Source organism: Cebus imitator, unplaced genomic scaffold, assembly GCF_001604975.1.
Source record: "Cebus imitator isolate Cc_AM_T3 unplaced genomic scaffold, Cebus_imitator-1.0 Scaffold297, whole genome shotgun sequence".
Lineage (NCBI taxonomy): Eukaryota > Metazoa > Chordata > Mammalia > Primates > Cebidae > Cebus > Cebus imitator.
In genome coordinates, this window is record NW_016107612.1 from 885,614 (window position 1) to 911,198 (window position 25,585).

Genomic DNA, 25,585 nt, shown 5'->3' on the forward strand with positions numbered 1-25,585 from the left:
TTTTACCAAATATGTGACTGCAGCTGCATGATTAACAGAGTCTTGTATACCCAGTATCCTACTCAATTTGCCCAAATCCCCTGGTGGATAGGCAGCATAGAGAATCATATCATTCTCCTTGTGCAAATGGGGAAATGGAAGTTTCAAGAACGTACCTGACCTAACACAAAACCTAAACTTACTCTGTCTACTGTGCTAACTTGACATAGATGATCTGATTTAACATTCATGAAAGTCCTAGAAGATTAGTATTACTACTCTCCCCATTTTATCGATTTATTTTATTTTATTTGAGATGGGGTCTCACTCTGTCACCCAAGCTAGAGTACAGTGGAGCGATCTCGGCACACCACAATCTCTACCTCCCAGGCTCAAGCCATCCTCCCACCTCAGCCTCCCAAGTAGTGGGGACCATAGGTGTGTGCCACCATGCCTGGCTAATTTTTTAGTATTTTTGGTAGAGACAGGCTTTTGCCACATTGCCCAGGCTGGTTTCAAATGTGTGGGCTCAAGCGATCTGCCTGCCTCCACCTCCCAAAGCGCTGGGATTACAGGAATGAGCTACTTGGCCCAGCCGGCATTACCCCCATTTTAGATATGAAGAAACTGAGGCTCTGAGAAGTCTAGTATCTTATAAAGGGGACCCAGAGTAGTGGGCAGTGGTGTGAAGTCTGACTCTGAAGCCTGGGCATTTTCTGCCTGCCACCTGCTCATCAGGGCTAGGGTGGGATTTCAACCTTGCACACCCAGTATACCCAGGGTCCTCTCAGAAATAAAGGGCCTGCTGTACCCTGGCATTACCTTGACATCCTGCTCCAGATTCTCTTTTGGTCACCTCCTCATGAGCAGGGAGAATATTATATCCAGAGTTAACATATATTTCAGGCTATGAATTCAAAACCAAGATGACAGAAAAATCCCTAATTCTTGAAACCTGCTCTTTCTCTGTTACGTCAGTGACTTTCCCACCACCAGTGCTAAGTTTTTGGTTTCTTCCTTTTAGTTGGGGCCAGATTCTGCCCTTCAAGAGGCATCTATGGGTCTATGGGTCTTGGCCACTTGCCTTTCACACCTCACTCACATGGTATATAGATGTGGGTGGCCCAGTTGCCCCGCTCATGGGGGAAGGTGCGCACCCGTCCCCCATGTTTGGCACTGTCATCTTCAGGCCCCTCCTCGGTGCCGGGGAACATGTTTAGCACACTGTCAGGTACTGGAAACCTCTGCCTGGGAAGTGGGGTCTGGCCACTGGAAAAGGAAAAAAAGACCAATGAGCACATTTATCCTGTTAGCACTGTCTACCTTTGTGCATACCATAGAAGTTGTAGCCCCTTATATATGGTGGCTCTGAGTGTGTGTGTTCCCAGCCCGGTGCTGGAAGCAGCTTCTAGAGAGCCAAAATTGTTTCTCCAGTATGTCTCACTGGGGTCTCCAACTCTGAGGGACAGACCTTAGCAGGGCGCGAGGTCCCCATGGGAACAACGGGGCATGTAGCAATGTGGCTCAGGAGTCACATTCCCAAGCTGGACAGGCTGTAGGTGAAGTAGCACTTTCTACCTCTGCGATCTTGGGCAGGCCATGTCCCCTTTCTGGGCCTCAAATGCCTCATCTGAAAGTATATGTCTACCTGATAGAGCAGTCGTGAGATCAACTGAGCTACTGCTTGTAAAGCACTCAGCAAAAATAAGGCCTAGCACTTAAGAACCTAAGCCCCAGGAAGTAAGAAAGGCCAATGGCTTTGTTCACCGCTGAATTCCCAAACCCCAGACTGGCACGGAGTGGGAGGGACCTCAGTGAATATTTACTGGATGAATGAAAAAGCTCTCCCTACACTTTAGCAAGTATTATTATCGCAAATGTATTCACATCAGGAAACAGACCTGATTTGATGGTACGTGACGTGTGCCGGATTACGGAGTGGGCCAGCCCGGAGGCTGAATCCGAACCCATGTGGTCTGGCTTCCCAACCTGGCCCTAGCCAGGTGGGGCCACTATGGGGCTTTGTCTGGGGGTATCTTCTGGATCGTCCTTTCTCCCTGCGTCCCCCTTTCCTTCCCCGGAGCCGCCCCGCCCCATCCCTCCCCACTCCACCCCCAGACTCTAGGGTCGGGTCTGGGTCTAGGACGATGCGCAAGCCCTCCAAAGAGACTTCCTCATTCCTCACCTACGGTGGCTCCCATCCCCCGGCCTGGTCCGCATCCCGTCCTCGGACTCATCCTCGGAGCCGCTGCTGCTGTAGCCCACCAGGGGCGCCGCGCTCATGGAGCCTCATCCGAGACGACCGAGCAGGTCCTCCAGCAACCTCACCCGGCACCCGCAGTTCCGCTGTGCCGGAAGCGCCCTCCTAGGGGCGGGGCCTGGGCTGGCACCGCCTCGGGGCGGGGCCAGGCGGGGCCGGCAGGGGCGGGACCCGGCAGGACTGCAGCTGAGGCTCAGCCTACCGACTCCACGCTGCCTGCCGGCTGCGCACGCGGCGCTGGCCATTTGCCCCCTTGCCCCCTTCCGGCAACCCCCAGCTTTCATGTACCCATTTCACAGATCGCTCAGGGCCCTCACCTTTCTTCCCGCTGCTCTGTCTGCAGCCACCCGGGACCAGACTTCCCAGACACGACGGTCCCGCGTCAGCGCACTAGACCCAGCGGAGACCCCTGCCTGCCCCGATCCCGTCCAGGATCAGAGGTGCGGGAGCGCCCTCCTCAAATCGGACCAAAGTCCGAGACCCTAGAAGCCCAGCTGAGGAGTTGGGGTCAATTGCAGAAGACCAGAGGGTCTAGAAGGCCCCTCCTCTCCCACTCAGAGCCGGGCCGAGGGCGGCCCCCGGGAACTCTCTCCCCTAAGACCGAGAGGGGTGGCTGGGAGCAGAGCGCCCTTCCTCCGTTAGCCAAGGCGTCCAGGCCCGGAGACTGGAGAAGCGCCCGGAGCACCCGGCTTGTCCGACCCGGCCCGGCCGCGGGGTCCCCGGCAGGGGGCGGCCTCGCTCCGCGCCGCCCGCTACTCCTGCAGCCGCCGCCGCCGCCGCCCGGGATGCCGCTCCTCCCCCGGCCCCGCCTCCTTGGCCCCCGCGCCGCCCGCCCGTCTGCCCGTCTCCGCAAGGCCATCGGTCCGTCCGCCCGCCCTCCCGGCTCTCCTCGCCCCGGCCCCGCTACTCCGGCAGCGCGCGTCGCTTCCTCCGTTCCGGCCGCCGCTAGCCCTTCCCCCGCCCCCGGTCCGGCCGCCGCCGCTACGCGAGGCCGGGGATTGGCAGCGCGCGTAGGCCGCGCCGCCGCGGATGGAGCCGGAATAAAGGGGCGGCCGAGGGAGCAGCTGGTAGCCGCTCGCCCCGCGCCTGCCCTACAGGCGGCCTGGAGCAGGTGAGCGGCGGGGCGCCCGGGGCCGCATCTGGGGGCTACCCCATTGCCCGCCGCACCCCTTCCCCTGCCTGCCCGGCCGCCCCCCCCAACCCCCGCGCCCCTTAGCCACGACCTGGCGGCCTCTTGAGCTCCTGGGCGGCCCAGGCAGGGCCTCGACGCTCAGTGGCTTCCTGGGCCAGGCCTGCAGCCCTGGAGCCTTTCTCCAGCCTGGTCGCCCTCGGGGCCCACCCTCGGGTCGCAGCGGCCTGGCCATCCCGGGCGAGGGCTGACAGGACGCGGCCCAGCTGGGCCTGCAGGCAGGGCCGGCGAGAGGTGATCAGCTTTCATTTGGTTTCTCCGGGAGGAAGAGCTGGGGTGGGGCACAGGTGGGGTCCTCCCCTGCCTCTCCTCGCCTCCTCTATCCCCTTTGCGGAGTGATCAGAGAGGCTTCCTGGCTGCACCTTGCTGCAGGAGGGCCGGGGTGGGCGGGGTGGGGGGGGGCTGCAGTCCAAGCCAGAGGACATTGATCCTGACAGCCATTCGTGCCAGAAAAAAGCAAACAAAACAGTGGGTTGGCACAGTGGACCTAGAGGCGTTCAGAGAAGCCCACCTTCCCCGCTCTGTCCCAGGAAGGCTTAGATAACCGAGTGGTAGCTGCACGCTTAAGCAACTTGCTGCCTCCATCCAGAGCAGTCGCTCCTCTCTTCCCTCCCTTCCACAAGATGCTGAGGATGACCGCTTTTAGCCTGACTCTTACGTTTCTTTGGCAGAGCAGTTAGAGGCCAGGCTGGCCTGTGCAGGCATCTCCTTCCTTCTTCCTCTGCTCAGAAGAAAACTTACAAACTTTTCGATGTAAGAGGCAGATGAGCTGGGAACCTGGAAGTGGGTTGCATCTGACTCTGAAAGTTCCTCCCTCTCGCTGGCATTACCTTATGCTGCCACAAAGTGGTGAGTTAGAGATTTGCCTGGGCTGGGTGGGCTTTATCTTCCAACGATTACCCAGAATGTTATAGACTTGGAGTAAGGGAATGGAGTTGTCTCCAGAGAGGTGATGAGAAGTGCTCTGTGGTTAGCATGCTGCATCCTGCATTACCAAGGCAAACCAGTACAGTTTCCTAAATTTTCTGCAGGCCTTGACACTATGAGACTCAGAGGATTTGGGAGTGTGTCTGTGTGTGTTCTGGGAGAGCACTAGAGTGAGGAATTCTGCTGTGTGGACATCAAGCCTGGGTGGCTCTGTGGCCCTCTCATCTAGCCCCCATCATCCATGGGCCCCGGTTCCTGTAGGGCCACCCATTCTGTCTGGTAGAGAGAGAATGGGCTTGTGGCCAGTGCTAGTTGAGGGGGTGTGGACAGTCCCTCATAGGGGAGGGTTTTTGAAATGGTCCTTGGTTCCATGTAGTTGTCCTAAATATTGACTGTAAGAGACTATTTGCCACTGGGCTCTCAGACCTGAGAGGTCTGTCCTCCTCACTCAGGTTAGTGACAAGAGAGGAGCCACAGGCCTCAAGGAGGACTCTGTATTATAGGCCGATCACCCCAGACTCTCACCTGTGAGTCCAAGCTAAAGAGGGTTAGCAGGAAGCTGGAAGAGACTTGTGGAGGCTGGGATGTCCTGGCCCAGGGGCGGGGCACTGAGGTGGGTGGGGTGGAGGCTGCTGCCATGCCCTCTGCCTGGAGGAGCTGAGCTGGCTGCATACCTCTCTGCTCACCTAAGAAGGGAGCAGTCCAGCTGCCATGAGCACCTCTGCCTTCCCCAATGAGTGGTTTGTGATGGTGTGGTGAGTGTGGGCAGGACAGGGAGAGGGCCCAGGAAACTGCTGCTTGTTCCTTCCTCGAGCTCACACTTTCTCTCTTCTTTACAGAACGGATCACTGGGGAAGGCAGAGCCTCCCAGGCACTGCTGGGACCCTCCCTTGAAGAGCCCCCATGTCCTGTAGACAGAGATTTGTAGTCTGTCCGCTTGGTTACTGACTTGAGCTGTCTGACCAGCCCCTCTTCTGTGCCTTGTTTGAGGTCCTTGTCCATCTCTCTGATCTGGCAACTTCTCTCTCTGGGTTGGGGCACCCGAAGCAGGAAACTGAAGCCATTACTCTCCAAACCCTGTTTCATCTTCCCAAGCATGTCGGAGAGCTGGCAGCAGCCGCCACAAACACAGCCGCAGCAGCCACAGCCACCGCAGCCTCAGCACCATGCAGAGCCACCGCCAGCCCTGGCGGAGCACACGTTGCCCCCAGGTACTGCGGAGAACCCCCTGGGCTGTGCTGTCTATGGCATCCTCCTGCAGCCAGACCCGGGCCTGCAGCCTCCACAACACGCGCCCCTGCAGGCAGCAGGAGAGCCAGGACTCAAATGCGGGGTGTGTGGTCACGACCTGGCTCACCTGTCCAGTCCCCATGAGCACCAGTGTCTGGCGGGCCACGACCGCTCGTTCCAGTGTACACAGTGTCTCAAGATCTTCCACCAGGCCACTGACTTGCTGGAGCACCAGTGCGTGCAGGCTGAGCAGAAGCCCTTCGTCTGTGGGGTCTGCAAGATGGGCTTCTCACTCCTCACCTCACTGGCGCAGCACCACAGCTCCCACAGCGGCTTGGTGAAGTGTTCCATCTGTGAGAAGACCTACAAGCCAGCCGAGGCAGCGGAGCCGGCCACCACTGCCGCCCCGTCGCTTCCCGCAGCACCTCCGCCTTCCACTGTCACCCCTGCTGAACAGGCCGACAAGCCCTACAGCTGCCCTATCTGCCAAAAGCCCTTCAAGCATCTGTCTGAGCTCTCTCGGCATGAGCGGATCCATACCGGTGAGAAGCCCTACAAGTGCACGCTGTGTGACAAGAGCTTCAGCCAGTCGTCCCACCTGGTGCACCACAAGCGCACGCACAGCTCCGAGCGGCCCTACAAGTGCGCGGTCTGCGAGAAGACCTTCAAGCACCGCTCTCACCTGGTGCGCCACATGTACGCGCACTCGGGCGAGCACCACTTGTTCCGCTGCAACGTGTGCGAGCTACATTTCAAGGAGTCGTCGGAGCTGCTGCAGCATCCGTGCACGCCAAGCGGGGAGCGGCCCTTCCGCTGCGGCGAGTGTCAGAAGGCCTTCAAGCGGCCCTCGGACCTGCGGCAGCATGAGCGCACGCACAGTGCCGAGCGGCCCTTCAAGTGCGACCTGTGCCCCATGGGTTTCAAGCAGCAGTACGCACTGATGCGCCACCGGCGCACGCACAAGGCGGAGGAGCCTTTCAAATGTGGCCTGTGCGAGAAGGGCTTTGGGCAGCCCAGCCACCTGCTCTACCACCAGCACGTGCACACCCTCGAGACACTCTTCAAGTGCCCCGTGTGCCAGAAGGGCTTCGACCAGTCGGCCGAGCTGCTGCGGCACAAATGCCTGCCTGGCGCAGCAGAGCGGCCCTTCAAGTGCCCTGTGTGCAACAAGGCCTACAAGCGGGCCTCGGCCCTGCAGAAGCACCAGCTGGCCCACTGCGCGGCGGCGGAGAAGCCCCTGCGCTGCACGCTGTGCGAACGCCGCTTCTTCTCCTCTTCTGAGTTTGTGCAGCACCGCTGTGACCCGGCCCGCGAGAAGCCACTCAAGTGCCCAGACTGCGAGAAACGCTTCAAGTACGCGTCAGACCTGCAGCGGCACCGGCGGGTGCACACAGGCGAGAAGCCCTACAAGTGCCCCAACTGCGACAAGGCCTTCAAGCAGCGAGAGCATCTCAACAAGCACCAGGGCGTGCACGCCCGTGAGCAGCAGTTCAAGTGCGTATGGTGCGGGGAGCGCTTCCTGGATGTGGCCTTGTTGCAGGAGCACAGCGCGCAGCATAGTGCGGCCGCTGCGGCTGCGGAGGGCGCCTACCAGGTAGCTGCCTGCCTGCCCTGAGTCCGTGGCAGTGGCCCCTACCAGCCTGACCGGAGTAGGCACCGTCGGCCCAGCAGGCCTCACGCAGCCTAGCTCCTCACAGCTGCCTTGTACCAAGGTCCCTACCCAGCTCAGTGTTCTGAGACCTCGGGAGTGAGGACATAGGGGTACCAGGCAGGGAGAGGATGTGGTGCTGGTATTCCTGGCACCAGCAGGCAGTACGGGCAGCCAGATTGCTGTGGCCCATCCTGATTCCCCAAACCTCTTTTCCATCACGAGATTCGCTTTCTTGAGAGCCATCAGCCTCCCTTATTTCTGGAGCACTGGAACCAGGCTGGAAGTCAAGTGGCCTCTCTCTGCCCCAAGAAAGGTGTGATGCCAGCCCAGCCTTCCTGTATCTTTCAATCTAATTAGCAACCACATAGGTTAGGAAAGCAGAGGCTCATGGTGAGGCTGGGACCCCAGAGGTGGGCTAGGTGTAATGTTATCAGTTGCTGTTGGGGGAGAAGGCCAGCTTTAAGACATAGTCTTGGGGACCAGGAGGGCAGATGGTGAGTCACAGCCCTCTCTCTCTGCTCCAGCCAGTGGTGATGTGTCCCCAGGTTTCTGGCAGGTGAGATGTGCAGGGTGGGTCTTGGCACTGGGTCTGCCTGGAGACCAGTGGGCCCAGGGGGTAGGGGGAAGCTGAGAAGTTCCTGTGACACTCTCAGCCAAGGGACAGTGCCATCCTTGGGGACAGGAGGAAAAGCAGCCTGTCTGTGCTACGGGCAAATCCTCAGGTTTTGGAAGTGCTTCTCCTACCTTTGTAGTGTGGTTCTGAGCTGTGGTGGGGCATGTGCTGTGCTCTCAGCAGACAGAATTGCTGGTATTAAAGGCAGGGATGGTTAGCCCACCTGGGGCTGTGAGCAAGCAGGACCAGGCCTAGGATCTCGCCAGCAGATGCCAGCAAGTGTCCTCCCCTGAATTGTGCGAACCAAAGTGTCAGGGACTTGGGGCACAGCCCCGATCAGCTCACCCCAGTTCCTCTTCAGAGCCAAGACCAGGCCAGGGTGGGGACCTCCCAGTGCCCTCCCTAAATCAGTGTGACTGCTGACCTGGACCCCAGGGGTCTGGTGTTGCCAAAATGTTCTGTGCAACATCCAGCTACTTTAAAGGCCAGAGTGTCCTTTGGGTCCTCCTAGAGTCCCCCTAGGTCTCTGGCTGCCCATCAGGCTCATGGAGCAGAGGGTGTCTCAGGCATAGGGAGGAGAAGGAGCAAGTGGGTTAAGGAAGTCAGTGGGGGGCCTGGCACATGGAGTTGACCAACACTGCCGGTGACCATGGCCCTCCTGGAAGCCCAGAAGGACCTTTATTATTAAAATAATCATTTCAAATCCTGCTCTGTCCCCTGCCCTCTTCCAGCCCCACCCCTCCCTGGTCTTGAAAGAAGGACTAATCAGTGGGCACATCAAGGGCCCAGAGGGCAGGGAGATGCCACCGTGCTTCTCTGTCACTGTAAGAAGGCTGACCAGCCATGTCCGCCTCCTCCGTCTGACTGAGTTCCTTCCTGTGCTCACAGGGAGGGGCTGGTCCTTCCCCTCGGTGCCGGCTCTCTGTCACAATGCCTCAAAAGACACAGAACCCAGGCCTACAACCGTCCCAAATGCTAATTCTTTTCCTTTCATTTTGCTTTCTAAAAGCAGTTTGTTATACTATTCATAACATTGTAGAGTTTAATTTCATGTCATTTTGGATCTTATATAAAAATGTGAGGATTTGGATTTTTAAAAAGAATGACTCCATTTTAGGTAGCCACTTTTGATGTTAATATATAGTGAGTCCAATGTATGCTTTAGAAGTAAAGACATTGACTGTCACAGACCAACGCACTGCCTGTTCTGCTCCTTCTTCCACAGGGGAATGCTGGGCATGGAGAGGCAGAGAGGGGCACAGGCCAGAGTGGCAGCTTGGGGACTGGGGCATAGGGCTGGGTTTAAATCCTGAGCTTTGAACATTCTGGCTGTGGGGCCTTGGGAACCTCTTTGGCACTCAGTTGCCTTATCTGTAAAATGGGGAGGTTCACCTTGCCTTGCTTTGTTGTTGTGAGAATTAAGTAGGGCCCTATAGAGAGTCCCTGGTGCGGATGCTTGAAGAGGCTGACAATGCCAACCGCAGGACACCTGGGGCCCTCGGGAATGAGCCCGAGCCCTCTTGACTTCCTTCAGGTTTAACCACAACCCCCAATGTGGGGGCTGACCTGTGAGAGCAGCAGCACATGCAAGGCCAGAGGCCAAGCACTAGGCCTGTGAGCATGAGAGCTTGCTCAGCCCCGATGGAAAGCCGAGGGCCTGCCTGCAGCAGCGGCAGACCCAGCCAGCCCCGCCCTGCCCCAGAGGAAGGGGAGGACCTGCTGTCACCCCACGGCCACCCACCCCGTCTCACAGTGACCCTTCTGCATGGCCAGCCCAGCTGCTCCCACCTGAGCCCCCCTGCACACCTTTCCTCCTGCTCCCCATCCCTGCCCCAGTGGTCCAGCTGCAACTCAAGCTCTGTTTGTTGCTCAAAGGTGGGGATGGGGGTAGGAGAGAGAGAGGGAAAAATAGCCCCCCAGACCTGGGCACCTGAGAGCCAGTGGAAAGTGATTAGCAGGGGTCTCTTACCCTGAGGGGGAGGGCTGAGAGTAGACAGTTAAAAGGACAAGGAGCTGCCCACATTGCAGGTGGCCCAAAGGCCAGGTACAGAAGGTGTGACCCAGACCCCATGCTCCTCTAATCCCTCTGTGTGGTCGTGGGAGGACCCTGCCCTTGAGAAACCATGTAGTTCCTTCCCATAGGCTTCTACCTCCCAGGAAGAGGATGCCTAGGGCCTCAGTTCCACGCCAGGCTCAAGTCCCAGCTTGCCTTCTCACCATGTGACCTTGGCAAAACCCACCCATCCTGGAGAGGCCCCTGGAAAGCACTAGCAAGTGTGTGAGGCTTTGTAATACCGCTGCAGGTTGTCCTTCCTGAGTGGGGGACAGCATGTATGGGCCGGGGCAGGAGGGGCCCTGGCTGGGGCTAGAGCTTACACGGAGCCTGCAGTGGCTTCTTCTTCCTTTGTCCCCACTCCTACCCACCTCACAAAGCAGTGGGATTTCTATAGCTCCCACCAGGTCCTCAGCCTCTAGGCTCTAGCCTGGGCCTGAACCAGGGCAGCCAATGGGGGCTCTGGTCTGGGAGCCCAGATGTTCAGGTTCAAGGCCAGGCCCTTTGGTAACACGTGGCCTAAGGCCTGTCTCTGCCCCTCTGGGGCCTCAGTTCCCTCTCTGAAGCAGGCCTGGTGTTCTGATTCTGGGAAGGCAACAGGATCAACCCATGGCCCATTTTCCCTTTCCTGCCCCTCCTGGCCTCCAGCCTGCTCCCCTCTGGTATCTCTGACTAGCCTCTCTTGTTTGTAAGTGAAAGAAACAGCGCAAACCAGCTTAAGCAGCGGCTCACTACACCTGGCCATACAGGTGCTTCTCCCACCAACCTGCCAGGGAATGCTGACCTACAGGACGGCCAGTTTCCTGTGTCCCAAACCTGATGAGTAAGAGTCTCCTTCTCTTATAGCTTCTTCTTATTATTTTTTAGACCAAGTCTCACTCTGTTGCCCAGGCTGGAGTACAGTGGCACGATCTCAGCTCACTGCAACCTCTGCCTCCCAGGTTTAAGTGATTCTCCTGCCTCAGCCTCTTGAGTAGCTGGGATTACAGGCACGTGCCACCATGACCAGCTAATTTTTGTATTTTTAGTAGAGACAGGTTTTCACTTTGTTGGCCGGGCTGGTGTCGAACTCCTGACCTCAAGCAATCCACCCACCTCAGCCTCTTAAAAGTGCTGGGATTATAGGCATGGGCCACTACGTCCGGCCAAGCATAGCATCTTAATAGGGGAGCTTCAGATGTTGTGACTGGGAGTATAAACTAGTGCTATATCTTTAGTCTCTGACTAATCATTCCTTTTGCCCCAACCACTGAGAGGATGGGAAGTGTGGTGCTTTAGGGTGAGAGTGACATCTGGATGAGGGCCAGGGCTGGGAGGAAGAAGGAAGGAGGAGGGAGAGACTGACACACCCTCCCCTTTGGGAGTTAGTCACTCCCCCTTGCTAGTGAAAGAGACACCAGGGGAGGGAAGGGGAGGGGGCCATTCTCCTGGGTCCTAGAAGTTGGTACCAGGGCAGGCTGGGCCACCAAAGGGGATGTTCCTAGGAAGCCCATCATCCTGACAGCTTTTCCAAACTCCCACCATGCAGCTGGCTCTGCTCTGTGCTTGGACCTGCAGGGGATGGGGGAGAGGATGCTGCTTTCTGGGGTTGGAACCTGTGCTCATAAACCACAGTAGACTGAGTGTCGTGTTCTGGTTCAGAGCACCACACGCAGTCCTGGCTACAGTCCTGCCTCTCCACTCATTGGATCCAGGGCTTTGGGCAGGCTGTTGAAGCTCTCTGACCCTCAATGTCCTCATTTGCGAAATGGAGTCAATAATGCTCCCTTCTGAGGTTTAGGGTAGGGGCACAGTGGAATGATCTGTGTGACATGTTTGGCATGTAGTAGCTGCCAAGAAGGACTGTAGCATTGGGAGGTAAGAGGCAAGAGGGAGCCAGCCCAGCCCTCCCACCTGAGAGTCAGCCCTCCCACCACCCTGCCAGGCACTGTTCAGAAGCCTTTTCCCATCCGCCAGCAGGTCTGAGCCTTATTCATAATTATATGGGGGCAGGGCAGATGCTTAAGAGGTCCAGGGCTTGTTCACAGCCACACAGTGATGAAAGTGGCCTGGAATTGCCAGGTGCAGTGGATTACACCTGTAATCCCAGCACTTTGGGAGGCCAAGGCGGGCAAATCACAAGGTCAAGAGATTGAGATCAGCCTGGCCAACATGGTAAAACCCGTCTCTACTAAAAGTACAAAACCTAGCTGGGCCTGGTGGTGAATGCCTATACTCCCAACTATTTGGGAGGCTGAGGCAGGAGAATCGCTTGAATCTGGGAGGCGGATGTTGCAGTGAGCCGAGATCACGCCACTGTACATCAGCCTGGGTGACAGAGCAAGATTCAGTCTCAAAAAAGAATAAAGTAAGTGGCCTGGAATTGTGGGGATTGGCCAGGTGAGCCTGGTACCTGCACACAGGTGAGGGAGAGGCAGTGGACCCCTGTAGGGTCCTGTAGGACCCACTGTAGGAGCCATGTAGGGCTCCTGCTCACTCTTTGCTGGCCAGGAAGCTGGCAACAGTGGCCAGGACCAGTCCAGGGCTGGCCAGGGCAGCAGGAAAGCTCTTCAGCAGCAGGCCGATGGTGTGGCCCACCCCTCTCGCCCCCTCTCAACTCCTCGAAGAATCAAAGCCCCTGCGCTCCATCTTCCCAGATGTACAGAAGCAGCGCCACAGAGGCCCTAGGCCCCCCAGCCTCCAACGTAGGAGGATCAGGCTGTCCTATGAGCTCCACATCCCATCCTCAAGTAGATGTTTTATTGGTTCCTTGAAGATGGTATGTCCTAGAAAAGCCTTGGCCACTACTGATTTTCTCGTCTACAAAGATTCCAGCCAGAATACACTGTCTTCCTCAGGGCCATGAACTGGAGGAAAGGGGAGGGCTCCCTCTTTACTACGTGTTTCTCCTCCCCATCCTGGGTCTGCCTTCCTGCCTTGTTCATCCACAAGCATTACTGAGCACTTATTGTTTGCCAGGCGCTGAGCAGGTGCTTCAGGGCACAAGGTACAAAGTTCAGATGAGAAGGTTTTGAGATTTTGTGTATCAAAAGGTATGGCCAAAAAATGTCAAAACTGCTAATATCTGGTTCAAAATATGATGTGCAAGAGTCCTCTCTGACCCCTACCCCACCCCTGCCTGCAGCTTGGACCCTCACCCTACCCCCCCACTTCCCCCATTGCCAGCCCCTGTCCCTGGGTTAGAACATCGTTTTGCAGGTGACTTTGTAATCGACACCACTATAACTTTGCAGTAGTTAATTTGGTCCTGATTGGTGTGTTGATTCTAGAAGAGACCACAGATCCCATTCCTGAGCCCCAGGTCCAGTTAGAATAAGAGGAGCCGGGCCAGGCATGGTGGCTCATGCCTGTAATCCCAGTATTTTGGGAGGCTGAGGTGGGCAGTCATGAGGTCTGGAGTTTGAGACCAGCCTGGCCAACATGGCAAAACGCTGTTTTTACTAAAAATATAAAAATTAGCCAGGTGTAGTGGTGAGCGCTGTAATCCCAGCTACTCAGGAAGCTGAGGCAAGAGAATCACTTGAACCCAGGAGGTCGAGGTTACAGTAAATCAATATCATACGATTGAAATCCAACCTGTGTGAAAAGAGCAAGACTCTGTCTCAAAAAAAAAAAAAAAAAAAAAAAAAAAAAAATAAGAGGAGCCGGCGAGTGAGCACATGGGGACCAGAGGCATGAGTTAGCCCTCGAAGACAGCTACAGTCTCTGTCCTTGTGATTTGGGAGAAGAGTTGAGAGGAGAAGGGAGGACTTGAGAGCAACCTGCCTGAACACAGGGTGGGATTTGGGTAGGAAGAGGTGGGAGAAGGCATTTCTGGTGAAAGGAAGGCTTTGAACAAAGGTTGGAGGCAGACAGAAGCCCAGATGCTCTGGAACCGCAAGGAGATGGTAGGTGGGTTCGTGTTGGGATAAAAGGTCATGGTAGTGGATTGGGGTCAGGCCCTGGAAAGCCTAGAGGCAAGGCCATGGAGTCTGGACTGTCCCCAAAGCCATGGCTGCAGGGAAAGTTTCCGACGTGATTTATTTATGATGATCAAAGAGCCCGTGGATGCTGAGAGGAGGTGTCACCATGCTGGGAGTCAGTGGCCCCGCCTGGGTAGGGATGGGCTGCTTTCCATCTCTCAGGCTCTAGCCTTTGGCCTCCAGGTGGGATTCTCAGCATGCAGATTCTGCCACTGTCCGCAACTCCCAGAGAGCTTTCTGGGTTGGTTTGTTCGTTTTTAGATGGAGTCTGGCTCTTTGCCCAGCCTGGAATATAGTGACCTGATCTTGGTTCACTGCAACCTCCGCCTCCTGGGTTCAAGTGATTCTCCTGCCTCAGCCTCCAGAGTAGCTGGGATTACAGGTATGTATCACTACATCTAGATAATTTTTGTAGTTTTAGGAGAGATGGTTTTTGCCATGTTGGCCAGGCTGGTCTTGAACTCCTGGCATCAGGTGGTCCACCCGCCTCGGCCTCCCAAAGTGCTGGGATTACAGGTGTAAGCCACCTTGCCCAGCCCCAAGAGAGCTTTTTGATGGGATATCCTATCCCCCTCTAAGCCCTAGTCAGATGCCCCCACCCCCAGGAAGCCCCCATTCTTGATTTGCATCTATCCCGTAGCAGGAAGGTGATACAGCCTAGTGGCCACAGGCAGGGGCTGGGGCTGGGGGGTTCAGGCAGGCTGGTTTCAGTTCTCTGCTTTGCCAATCACCAGATCTTGGGCTAGCCATTTAACCTTTGTGAGTCTATTTCATCGTCTGTAAAGTGGGTCTAAAGTTACCCATCTCGTGGGGTCTGCAAGGTGGTTAATGCATTGCCTTCCACTTAAAAATAGAAATTGCACGTGAAAGCAGGCTTATTTATCCTTAGCTACTCCACATTTCCTTTATTCTTAGGCACACATTTTTTTGTGAAATCGAGATTCAATGTACAATCAGTGGACAAGAAGTTTAATTAAATTGCTGGTGTGGGTTGCCATTCATGGCGTCTTGGGCTGGAAGAACATGGTCTAGGTGTGTACTCGTGTTATCACCTCCACTTTCTGGTTTGCACTGGCTGGACCTGCTGGACTGGAAGCACTTCACAGGCAGGGAAGGCAGGGAGGACATCTTGTCTGTGTCCTCCAAGCACCCAGCAAAGGGCCTTTAGTGTTTGCTGGGCTGTATTCTGGCAGGGACTTGCCCAGTTATACAAGGAAGCGGGGCCAGGAAAAACACCCCTGCACTTGATTCCATCTTGTAGGCTTCAGCATGTCGACTGGAGTTCTCTGGCTGTCCCACCTCTCCCAGGCCAGGACCCTAGCATCCCTGCTGTGAGCCCTGGGCAAGTCCGGCTTTTCTCTGAGTTGTCATTTGGAGGGGACACTGGGTGGCACAGAATGTGGCTCTGACACTCCTGGGGGCTCTGCCAGTGGCTTCCCAAGTGCAGTCCCAAGGTGGACACATGATTTCAGGAGGACTGTGGGTCCCATAAGCTTCAGGTTACAGGACCTGAGGGTGGAGTGGCCAGGGATGGCAAGGTGCTTTAGTCCTATACATGTAGATTTTTAGCTTGGTAGCTATTTACCCTGATCTGGGTGCATGCTTGCCAGCTGCCCACAGGTGTGGGGGGGGTAGGGTATCTGGAAAGTCCTGGAGTTAAGCATAGATGCTAGAAGCCCTATACCCTATGCCTCCACCCAAATCTCATCTTGAATTGTAGCTCCCACAATTCCCTCGGGTTGTGGGAGGGAGCTAGTGGAAGATAATTGAATCACAGGGGTGCTTCCCCCATACTGTTCTCGAGGTAGTGAAGTCTCACGAGATCTGATGGTTTTATAAGGGGTATCCCTCTTGCTTGGCTCTCATTCTTTCCTGCTGCCGCCATGTAAGAAGTGTTTTTCGCCTTCCACCATGATTCTGAGGCCTCCCCAGCCACGTGGAACTGTGAGTCCATTAAACCTCTTTCTCTTCACAGTCTCAGGTATATCTTTATCAGCAGCATGAAAACAGACTAATACACCCCCTTCCCATGCTGGAGATGCTCTTCCTTAGCGCCCCGGATGGGGTTATTTCAGACCTGGACCAGGAGTCCCCACATTGTCCCCAGGACATCATACCTTCCTTTCATAGGAGTGGCTTGGAATGGACGGTTGGTGGGCAGACGAGGGCTAGTCCTGAAGCTTAATGAATAGAGTAGAAGACTTTTTGCTTAGATGATATGTTTATTGGTGTGCCTTGGGGAACAGGGAACTTTCTTCTCTGAGTGACCTCATACATCTCATGCAAGCTTAAATTCTACATTTTGTTGCTTCACAGGAATCATGGCCATAGGCCAGGCCAGCTGCCCTTGCTCCAGCCTGCCCTGACACCTTCAGAGGGATCCTAGGCACAGGAAGGCCCCTCCCCGTGCACACCAGTATAACAAGAGCTTCAAAAAGTCACCTAAAAATAGCTTTCTAGCCCCCTCCCTCCCTCCTTAGGGCTCAAATACAGGATCTGAAGTGATGTGGGGCTGCAGGCACAGGGGCAGGAAAACATCTCTTGCTCTTGCACCTCAATTCTGGCTGGGTCTTGGGACTTACACCCTGAATCTCCAGGGTCACCAAACATTCTTCTCCAGCCCCCCACCACCAGTCCTCCAGAAGTTGGCACAGGGCAGCTAAGGGTAAGATACTGTCATCCTATGGTCCTGGCCCTCTCCCAGTCTCTGCAACACACATACACACGCACACACACAATTGCAAGTCTCTCTAAGGGAGCATTAGGTTTATTTCTAGTTAGGCTGAATTACTGGGGAGATGGCTGGTGCCACCATAAGTCCTTGGTCCGGCCAAGGGACCTGAGGTGGCATAGTCTGGCAGCCTCCTTTCCAGAGATTAATGCCAGGGGGTCAGGTAGTTGACACGACTGTGAAGAGAAGCAGGGGTGAGGTGGGGACTTCCAGGGTGTCCTGGGGGAAAAACCAGGCTTTCCCCCTCTAGGCTCTGAAAACACAGCTTCCAGCCAGCCTCAATGTGGCTCAGGAGCCTTCAATAGCTCCCTGTTTTCTGCATTTTCAGCTGTCCTCCTTAGCTTTCAAACTAACGCCCCTCCTTTGAGTTTGCCTCATCCCTCTCTCCCACTGATTCCTAACTATGAACAGCTTCACCCATTTTTCAATCATTTAGTGAACCTACTCTGTTAGGCATCATATGGTAGCAAAACCCAGAAACGTTCCCCCTCCCCGCTGTGGGAGAGGGGAAGTCTAATTTCTGTCAATAATGACAGGGCAATAGTCTGGATGCTATAAGATGGGTGACACACAGGTGGTGACCAGTGGGAGGGAATGTGAGCTGGTGGGGAGAGGCAGAGGGACTGCAAAACTTCAAGGAGGATAGCACATCTGTGCTGGGCTTTAAAGAGCACAAAGGAGGCCGGGCGCAGTGGCTTACGCCTGTAATCCCAGCACTTTGGGAAGCTGAGGCAGGGGGATCACAAGGTCAGGAGTTCGAGACCAGCCTGACCAACATGATGAATCCCTGTCTCTACTAAAAATACAAAAATTAGCTGAGTGTGGAGATGCATGCCTGTAATCCCAGCTGCTCAGGAAGCTGAGTCGGGAGAATCGCTTGAACCTGGGAGGCAGAGGTTGCAGTGAGCCGCGATCCCACGAACCATTGCACTCCAGCCTGGGCGACAGAGCGAGACTCTATCTCAAAAAAACAAAACAAAACAAAAAACAAAACAACAACAAAACACGAAGGAGTTTTGCAGGCAGAGGAGGAAGGGCCATCTAGGCGCTAAAACTGCACAGGCAAAGGTGTGAGGAGTGCTTGGTGGTCTGCTGGATTTCGGCGGAGTCTAGTCTTGCCAGAGTGTACAAACTGGGGCTGGGAAGGTGAGACATGGCTCAGTTATGAAAATGTTTGCATATCTTGCAACCTCCATTCTTGTTCTTATCTCCAAGCTTTTACTAGTGGGGCGACCCTGCTGGGAACACCACTTGGCCCCTCCCCTTAGAGCCTCTCAGCACTCCAGGAGGCAGATTCTTGCCTCTCTCCCTGGCGTTTCTTTTTTGTCTGTTTTCTCTCCTTCATGTAACATCACTGCCTCACCCTTTTGGCCTCCTCCGGTCAAACCTGGTGAAATGGACCCCCTCCCGCACCTACCCCCACCCCAGTGGGCTGCATATTTGCCAGGGGCGGATCTCGCCAGAGCGAAGCAGCTCGCATTCTCCCAGGAGGGCACCTCCTCCACGCCAGGCCTCGCCGGGGCAGGGGAGTCTGAGAGTCGCGGAGCCCCGAGGCTGCCCCCCCCGCATTGGTCAGATGGGAAGGTGGTCGGCTGTGGCGCGGGACAAGGCCAGTTCCCCTACCTGTAGCTGGAGCCGAAGCTTCGAAAAGTGTTCCTGGGGAAGAACGGGGGAGGGGGGGAGGTGAGCCGGAGGGTGGGGGACGATCCTCTCTGGGCACCTCACTCGCACCTCGGGAGCCACCCCCTCTCCCTGCCATCCCTCCTGAAGGGTTCCAGGGCGCCTTTACCCAACCCAAATGCCTCCACTCCGAAAGGGTGGAGTTGCCAGGGATAGCAAGATACTCTGTGTAGTAGGAATTACACATGTATTCATTTTGAAATTGCAATTTGTTTGTAGTATATTAGAGCCAATCAATCAATTTTTCCCAGATCTCACGTTTTCAAGGGCCACTGCCTGTGCGCTAGGAAAGCGGCCCAGACCCCATCCTCCCTCCTCCGGATGTGGGTCCCGGGGTGCGTGGCGTCACTTACAGGGAGTCGAAAGGCAGGGGCTTCTGTCCGTAGCGGTCCAGGCTGGGGTTCTGGTTGAGGCAGTACTGCGGCGGGCAGCAGGGATGGGGGCGCGGTGAGTCGGGGAGTGAGTCGGGGGAGCACGGACGCCCCGCCCACGCCCCACACAGTGCTCCCTGCTTGAGACCGTGGTCCTCAAGACTGAGAGGCCCTGCTCTGGGTCTCCTCCCTCCCCAACTCCCGGTTTACGCCGCTCCCCCCAGAACCCCCCCAGGGACGGGTCTGCGCGCAGCGCTCCCTACCCGCCAGCTCTGGGTCACGTCCGGCTTCAAGTACCGCACCGCGTAGCCGCTGAAACCCTCCACTGAGGACAGAGAGCCTCTCTCGAGCGCCCCGCCCCCCCCAGGACCGCCCCAGGAAAGCCCCGCCCAAACCAAGCCCCGCCCACTCGCGTTCGGAGAACAGGCCCCGCCTCCGCTGCCCCTCTAGGGCAAAGTCCCCGCCTTGACTGCTCCGCCTGGCTCGGTCCCCACGGGAAGCCCCGCCTCCAGGTCCGCGCGCACGACTCTGACCCACCCGCCGCAAGTGCCACCGCTGCACCCCAGCGGCCCCGCCCTGTCTCTTCTGCCCCTCTCGCCCCCCACGCTCCTGCCCGCAGTCCAGGCTCCCTGTCCAGCCCCGCGGCCCACCTGCCCGGCAGTTCCTTCAGCCGCCCGTAGACTGACCTCTCTTGCTCAGGCAGGGCAGCTTGAACTCCCTGGCCGAGGACACAAAGCGGGACCAGTCCTCTATGGCGCGAGTGAAGCAGGGCCAGTCCACTCGGTTGATGCCCGGCGCGACAGGCGCCAGCTTTCCCTCCTGGTACCTGTGGCGCAGCTTCTGGCCTGTCGCAGTGATGTCCTGCCAGGTCCACGGGGATCAGGGTCGCGCAGCCGTAGCTGCAGGAACCTAAGGCAGCCATCCCAGTCCACCCCAAAGACCTAAGCTGGCAACTGGACTGGGGCATCTGACAGAGGGGGCACCCGAAGTCAAGAACCCGGATGGGGTGATGTGGGGAGGTGAGTCCCAAGCAGGCACCTGAGGCGGTGCTGGGCGAGTAGATCCCAGGACCAGAGGTGCTTGAGGTTGGTGCCCCTTAGCAAACCCAGGGGTAGGGCAAAGGACGCTCACCAAGCACTGCAGGGATTTGTTGGGGATCCCAAGGAGGGTAAAATGGGTGTTGTCAAACTCATCTGTTGAAACAAGAGAAAGGGAGAAGTATCTCCTTCACCAGTGGTCAGAGGTCATAGGAGAACTTTGGCTCACACTGTACTTTAAAAAATTTTTTGAGGCCAGGCACGATGGCTCACGCCTGTAATCCCAGCACTTTGGGAGGCAGAGGCGGGTGGATCACTTGAGGTCAGGAGTTCGAGACCAGCCTGACCAACATAATGAAACTCTGTCTCTACTGAAAGTACAAAAATTAGCCAGGCCTGGTGGCATGTACCTGTAACCCCAGCTACCTGGGAAGCTGAGGCAGGAGGCTCACTTGAGTCCAGGAGGTTGAGGCTTCAGTGATCATGCCACTGCACTTCTACCTGGGTGACAGAGCAAAATCCTGTTACAGTGAGCCAAGGTCATGTCGCTCTACTCCAGCCTGGGCAACAGAGCAAGACTCTGTCTCAAAAGAAAAAAAAAAAAAGAGGGAGACAGAGGTCACAAGACTAAGAGAACAGACTCCTTGTGGCAATAAGATACCAAATTATTAACAAGACCTAAGACCATGCCAGGCAAGGGTTAAGCCCGATCTCGGTTCACTATAACCTCCGCCTCCTGGGTACAAGCAATTCTCCTGCCTCAGCCTTGCGAGTAGCTGGGATTACAGGTACCTGCTACCCCACCCGGCTAATTTTTATATTTTTAGTAAAGATGGGGGTTTCACCATGTTGGCCAGGCTGTTCTCGAACTCCTGACCTCAAGTGATCTGCCTGCCTTGGCCTCCTAAAGTGCTGGGATTACAGGCGTGAGCCACCATGCCCTGCCTAAATTTATAAATTTCTAATTTTTCAGTTAACATTAATAGAAAGTTGGAGAACAAAATAACATGTGTTTGTATTCCCATTAGTAAGTCAGACACTAAGAATGGTGGGGGATTACCCGTAATGGAGGCAGTGGGAGCGAGACTTGCTGCTGTGCGTATTGTTACAGCATTTTGAGTTTTGAAGTTGCCACTATTACTTTTATTTAAAGCATATGCTTACAATAAAATACATATCTACCTCAGAGCTTCCCTTAAAAATCTAGATTCCTGGCTTCTCTTGGAAGCAGGAAATTGGAAGAACTGGTGACCTGGCTGGACCCTCCAACATAGCACAGTCTGTGCGGAGCCCTGTAGCTGCCGTTTAAACAGGGCAGGTGTGGGTGCCCCATTTCCCTGTGGATTCTCCCCTCCCATGGCCTCCCCACCCACTTCTCTCATTTGCGTTTCCCATTAGGGTCCATATAGCAACTCTGGTGATCTCCATGTGGTTTCTGACATCCTCAGCCTGCCTGTCACCGAAGCTGGAGCCTAGGTATGGGCCTGCACTCTCCCTCTTCCGCCTCCTACCTCGCCCTGCCTGCACCTTCTCCTGTTCACTTGATCTGCTAAATACCTTCTAAATCCCTCCACACACAAGCTCCTCAGTCCTTGCGGGGTTATTCACTAGGCCCGTGGGGGTCTTTTGCCCTGAAGGCCCACACGTCTTCCTCTCCTGCAGGGGGGCTGTGAGGAGGGGTCTTTTTCTCTCTTTTCCACATGCAGAGAGGCTTGGGGAGAAGTTGTTACTGCTGTGACTCCTACCACTGCACCTACCAGCCTCTGCCCAGTTCTCTCCCCATTCATTACAACAGACTAGGCACAGCAGCTCACGCCTGTAATCTTAGCACTTTGGGAGGCCAAGACAGGAGGATCGTTTGAGCCCAGGAGTTTGAGACCAGGTTGGGCAACATAGGGAGACCCTGTCTCTACAAATGATTTTAAAAAATTAGCTGGGCATGGTGGCACGTGCCTGTGGTCCCAGCTACTTAGGAGGCTAAGGTGGGAGGATTATTTGGGCCTGGGAGGTCAAGGCTGCAGTGAGCCATGATCATGCCACTGCACTCCAGCCTGGGCAACAGAGTAAGACACTGTTTCCCCAAAACAAAAACAAAACAAAACAACAATAACAATAATGGCATCAGCAACATTTTTTGAGCAGATATTATGTGCCAGGCACTACTTTTTTTTTTTTTTTTTTTTTTTGAGATGGGGGCCTTGTTCTCCATGCTGGTGGTTTTTGGCGCATTCTCATCTCACGGCAACCTCTGCCTCCTGGGTTCAAGTGATTCTTCTGCCTCAGTCTCCTGAGTAGCTGGGATTACAGGTACCTGCCACCACGCCTGGCTAATTTTTGTATTTTTAGTAGAGACGGGGTTTCACCATGTTGGCCAGGCTGTTCTTGAACTCCTGACCCCAGGTGATCTGCCCGCCTCAGCCTCCTGAAGTGCTGGGATTACAGGTGTGAGCCACTGCACCTGGCCTCTGAGTGCTTTTTGCACTTTATCTCCTAACCCCACAACAACCCTTCGAGGCAGGTCCTGTCATTCTCCTCATTTTACTGAGCAGTAAACAGAGGCTCAGACCTGGCCAAAGTGTCCTGGGCAGGGAGCAGAAGCGCTGGGACTGGCCTCTTCCATCCCTGCATGTCACCTTTCTTAAAACCACCTACCCCTTCCCCAAAGGGGATCCTGCACCAGCAGCCTGACCTTTGCGGCAGTAGGTGGTAGACTGGCAGTGCTCATCAGGAAGGCAGGCCTTGACAGTGTCCCTGTCCATGTGGCGCAGGGTGGGCAGGGCCGGGTGGTAGAGCTGCTGCTTCATGCCCGCCAGCTGGTTGCGCTGCCGCTCCACGGGAAGCAGGATGGCCGGGGAGGCATACACATGAGTGGAGCCATCGTCCCAGGGCACCAGGTCGATGATGCGGGCCATAGCTGGGGGGCAGAGGGTTCTAAGGAGCTCACCCTGAGCTCATGCTGGCCAGACACCCTTCTCTGCAGAAACACAACTTTGGCCAATGGCGATGTCTACTTGTGAAACATTTATTTAGCACCTACTTTGTGCCAGGCCGTCATTCAGAAGCTCAGCATGGGGTGGCAGGAACATTCAGATAACAGAGAACAACAGAGATAACCCTCCCAGTGCCCTCCCAACACACACACACACACACACACACACACACACACACACGTTGTGCCATGGCTGTGAGGGAGGTCAGTACAGAGTGTTTGTGTTTTTCTGGGGAGGCTGGGGTTGGGGCATTCAAGAAGTGGTCTAAAAGGGGTGGTATTTTAGTCTATTTTTTTTTTTTTTTGAGACAGAGTCTCACTCTTTTGCTTAGGCTGATGTGCAGTGGCATAATCTTGGCTCACTGCAACCTCCGCCTCCCAGGTTGAAGTGATTCTCCTGACTCAGCCTCCCGAGGAACTGAGATTTCAGGCACCCACCACCACACCCGACTAGTTTTCGTATTTTTAGTAGAAACAGGGTTTCACTGTGTTGGCCAGGCTGGTCTTGAACTCCTGACCTCAAGTGATCCACCTGCCTCAGCCTCTCAAAGTGCTGGGATTACAGGTGTGAGCCACCACGCCTGGAGAGTCTATTCTTAAATAATGTGCGGGAAAGGGCAGAAGCAAGTGGGTTCAAAATGTAGCTCCGTATGCAGTATGCTTCTGGGTGAATGATTATGGGCTTGCCTTAGCTAAGGTATTTGCCCAAGATTCTACGGATTGACTCACAAAGATTTTTAGGAAGGGGAGCAACATGATATATTTGAACTAGAAAAGCATTACTGGATACCCAGTGCCTCCCTTTAAAAAGCAGATAGTCCCAGGAGCCTTTCAGCCATTTACACTTTAGTGAGAATTTCTCAAGGCAGCTTGCTTTCTTCCTGACCCTAAGTTAGAGGTGAGAGCTAGAGGTGGGAGCAAGGGTGGCAGGAGGAGAGAGGACCTTAGATCATGGAGGAGCAGGGAAGGGGCATGGTGACAAGGCAAGGGGAAGCTGCCTTAGGGGATGGGACTGCCTGGAGAGGGAAAGGGAGAGGACTCACTGAGACAGGGAAGAGACGGATGGGGGCTCCCTGCTTCTGACCCACCAATAGCAGCTACCTTATCGGTAGGGCCCAGGCCCAGGTGCACAGGCTTATAAGGACTTTCAGCTCTTTGACTGCTCAATGGGCAGAAGAGGAAGTGAGGTGGGTGGGTCCCTTATTATGGACAACAGCAGAATAAAGGAATATTGTGCACACACAATGCCCATTGCAGCCTGATTCTGAGTACCCACTCCTTAGCAACCCGGCAACTGCTGGCTCTAAGAAGAGCCTGTGCTAGAATTTCTGTGCTCTGGCCACTCCCTTCTAGCCTTCCTGAAGGCTGTGGTCTCCCAGGCCTCAGCACAGGCCAGGCATCTTGGGAAGTGTCAGACAGGGAGCAGGAGTTCTCTGGAGGTGGTCAGGCCAAGACAGGCCAGAAATGGCTGCTGAGTCCACTGCAGGCTGTGTGACCCTGGGCTAGTTACCACACCTCTCTGGGCCTCCAGGCTCTCCTCTGCATTAGGCAGGGACTCTAGGGCCTGCCATTAGGAGGATCTGGATGCCGAGAGGGATCTCCCCTTCCTGAAAACCTCAGGGAAGAGGGCACTGCACTGTCTGCCAGCCCTTGAGTCTCTAGGGGTGGGGATTATCTGTGGCCAGTATCCAGGGTAAGCGTGAGGGGATCAGGGAGAGTGGTGGCCTCAGCAGGCCAGGGATTAGCAGATGATACTCCACCGTCAGCCCCTGCAGGACTGCAGGCTCCCCACTCCCAGGAAAGGCAGGCTGTGAGTACCCGAACCCAGCACACCTGATGCCTGCCCACCATCCTAGTCACAACCATTAGAGACAGACCCCCCAAGGGAGGAAAACTTAGGAGAGCCGCACTTATTTGTGTATACCTGCCCAGGGGCTGAGTCTGATGGGTGTTGGAGCCCCTCCTGTGAGATTCCTGTAGGATTCCTTTTCCCAGTTGCTCCTTCTCCAGGGCTCTCAGAACAGCATCCCTAAGTGCTGCCCCTTGTAGAAAACCTTCCCCGAGTTGACTCCACTCACGACCCCTCGCCCACAACTTGTTTCTTGACTTCTTTTTTTTTGAGACAGAGTCTCGCTTTGCCACCCAGGCTGCAGTGCAGTGGCACAACCTCCGCCTCCTGGGTTCAAGCAATTCTCCTGTCTCAGCCTCCTGAGTAGCTGGGATTACAGGCACATGCCACCACACCTGGCTAATTTTTGTATTTTTAGTAGAGACGGGGTTTCAGCATGTTGGCCATGCTGGTCTTGAACTCCTGACCTTGTGATCCTCTCGCCTCAGCCTCCCGAAGTGCTGGGATTACAGGCATGAGCCACCGCACCCAGCCATTTCTTGACTCTTTTAAAGTTGTAAAATAGAAGAAGTACAGACAGTGCATAAATATATAATGTAACTAATAATTTACAAAATGAGACCCCATGAAACTACCACCCACCCTGGTCAAGACGTGGAGTACTACTTTTAAAACAGGTTAGCAGTTTCTTAAAAAACAAAGCAGAATTGTATCATATGATTGGGTCATATGGAAGATTCTACCCCAGGGGTCTTCCCAAGAGAAATAAAAGTATGTTGTAAGGTGCAGTGGCTCACGCCTGTAATCCCAGCACTTTGGGAGGCTGAGGCAGGTGGATCATGAGGTTGGGAGTTCGAGACCAGCCTGGCCAACATGGTGAAACCCGTCTCTACTAAAAATACAAAAATTAGCCAGGCATGGTGGTGCAAGCCTGTAATCCCAGCTACTAGGGAGGCTGAGGCAGGAGAATCACTTGAACCTGGAAGGCGGAGGTTGCAGTGAGCCAGGATCACACTACTGCACTCCAGTCTGGGCGACAAGAGCAAGACTCCGTCTCAAAAAAA

The 25,585-nt window shown here is 55.3% G+C and overlaps 3 protein-coding genes across 7 annotated transcripts in view; 1 reads left to right on the plus strand and 2 right to left on the minus strand.

Annotated features, from left to right (window-relative positions):
- The window catches only part of USB1 (U6 snRNA biogenesis phosphodiesterase 1), a 17,487-nt gene extending 15,120 nt beyond the window's left edge, over nucleotides 1-2,367 (minus strand). For both annotated transcript variants that reach the window (XM_017502631.2, XM_017502632.2), the window contains exons 1-2: nucleotides 2,165-2,367; nucleotides 1,082-1,248 (exon numbers count right to left, since the gene is read on the minus strand). In XM_017502631.2, the coding sequence (XP_017358120.1) occupies nucleotides 1,082-1,248; nucleotides 2,165-2,262 (265 nt within the window). In that variant the 5' untranslated portion in view covers nucleotides 2,263-2,367. The remainder of the gene's footprint in view (nucleotides 1-1,081; nucleotides 1,249-2,164) is intronic.
- Nucleotides 2,368-3,078: 711 nt separating this feature from the next.
- On the plus strand, nucleotides 3,079-9,044 carry ZNF319 (zinc finger protein 319). Of its 3 annotated transcripts, none has more exons than XM_017502625.2 (3): nucleotides 3,079-3,350; nucleotides 4,100-4,277; nucleotides 5,195-9,044. In XM_017502625.2, the coding sequence occupies exon 3, from the start codon at nucleotides 5,452-5,454 to the stop codon at nucleotides 7,198-7,200; it is 1,749 nt and encodes a 582-aa protein (XP_017358114.1). In that variant the 5' UTR covers nucleotides 3,079-3,350; nucleotides 4,100-4,277; nucleotides 5,195-5,451; the 3' UTR covers nucleotides 7,201-9,044. The 3 variants fall into 3 exon arrangements, with proteins under 3 accessions (XP_017358114.1, XP_017358115.1, XP_017358116.1); XM_017502626.2 differs by having other exon boundaries at nucleotides 4,105-4,277; XM_017502627.2 differs by lacking the exon at nucleotides 4,100-4,277.
- A 7,565-nt stretch (nucleotides 9,045-16,609) lies between these two features.
- LOC108285426 (testis, prostate and placenta expressed) lies at nucleotides 16,610-23,960 on the minus strand. 2 transcript variants are annotated; one of them, XM_017502630.2, is made up of 8 exons: nucleotides 23,761-23,960; nucleotides 22,373-22,597; nucleotides 19,778-19,839; nucleotides 19,333-19,507; nucleotides 18,910-18,971; nucleotides 18,629-18,693; nucleotides 18,219-18,251; nucleotides 16,610-16,771 (listed from the first exon to the last, which is right to left on the minus strand). In XM_017502630.2, the coding sequence occupies exons 2-8, from the start codon at nucleotides 22,593-22,595 to the stop codon at nucleotides 16,741-16,743; spliced, it is 651 nt and encodes a 216-aa protein (XP_017358119.2). In that variant the 5' UTR covers nucleotides 22,596-22,597; nucleotides 23,761-23,960; the 3' UTR covers nucleotides 16,610-16,740. The 2 variants fall into 2 exon arrangements, with proteins under 2 accessions (XP_017358119.2, XP_037585208.1); XM_037729280.1 differs by having other exon boundaries at nucleotides 18,629-18,786.
- Nucleotides 23,961-25,585: the final 1,625 nt, after the last annotated feature.

What these genes read in the sequence shown, in the direction of transcription:
- ZNF319 (XM_017502625.2), top strand. Translation starts at nt 5,452, where the DNA reads ATGTCGGAGAGCTGGCAGCAGCCGCCACAAACACAGCCGCAGCAGCCA.
- LOC108285426 (XM_037729280.1), bottom strand. Translation starts at nt 22,595, where the DNA reads ATGGCCCGCATCATCGACCTGGTGCCCTGGGACGATGGCTCCACTCAT. An exon ending in TACCACCTACTGCCGCAAAG is followed by an intron (nt 19,840 to 22,372) that starts GTCAGGCTGCTG and finishes TTGTTTCAACAG; the next exon opens with ATGAGTTTGACAACACCCAT. An exon ending in ACAAATCCCTGCAGTGCTTG is followed by an intron (nt 19,508 to 19,777) that starts GTGAGCGTCCTT and finishes TGGACCTGGCAG; the next exon opens with GACATCACTGCGACAGGCCA.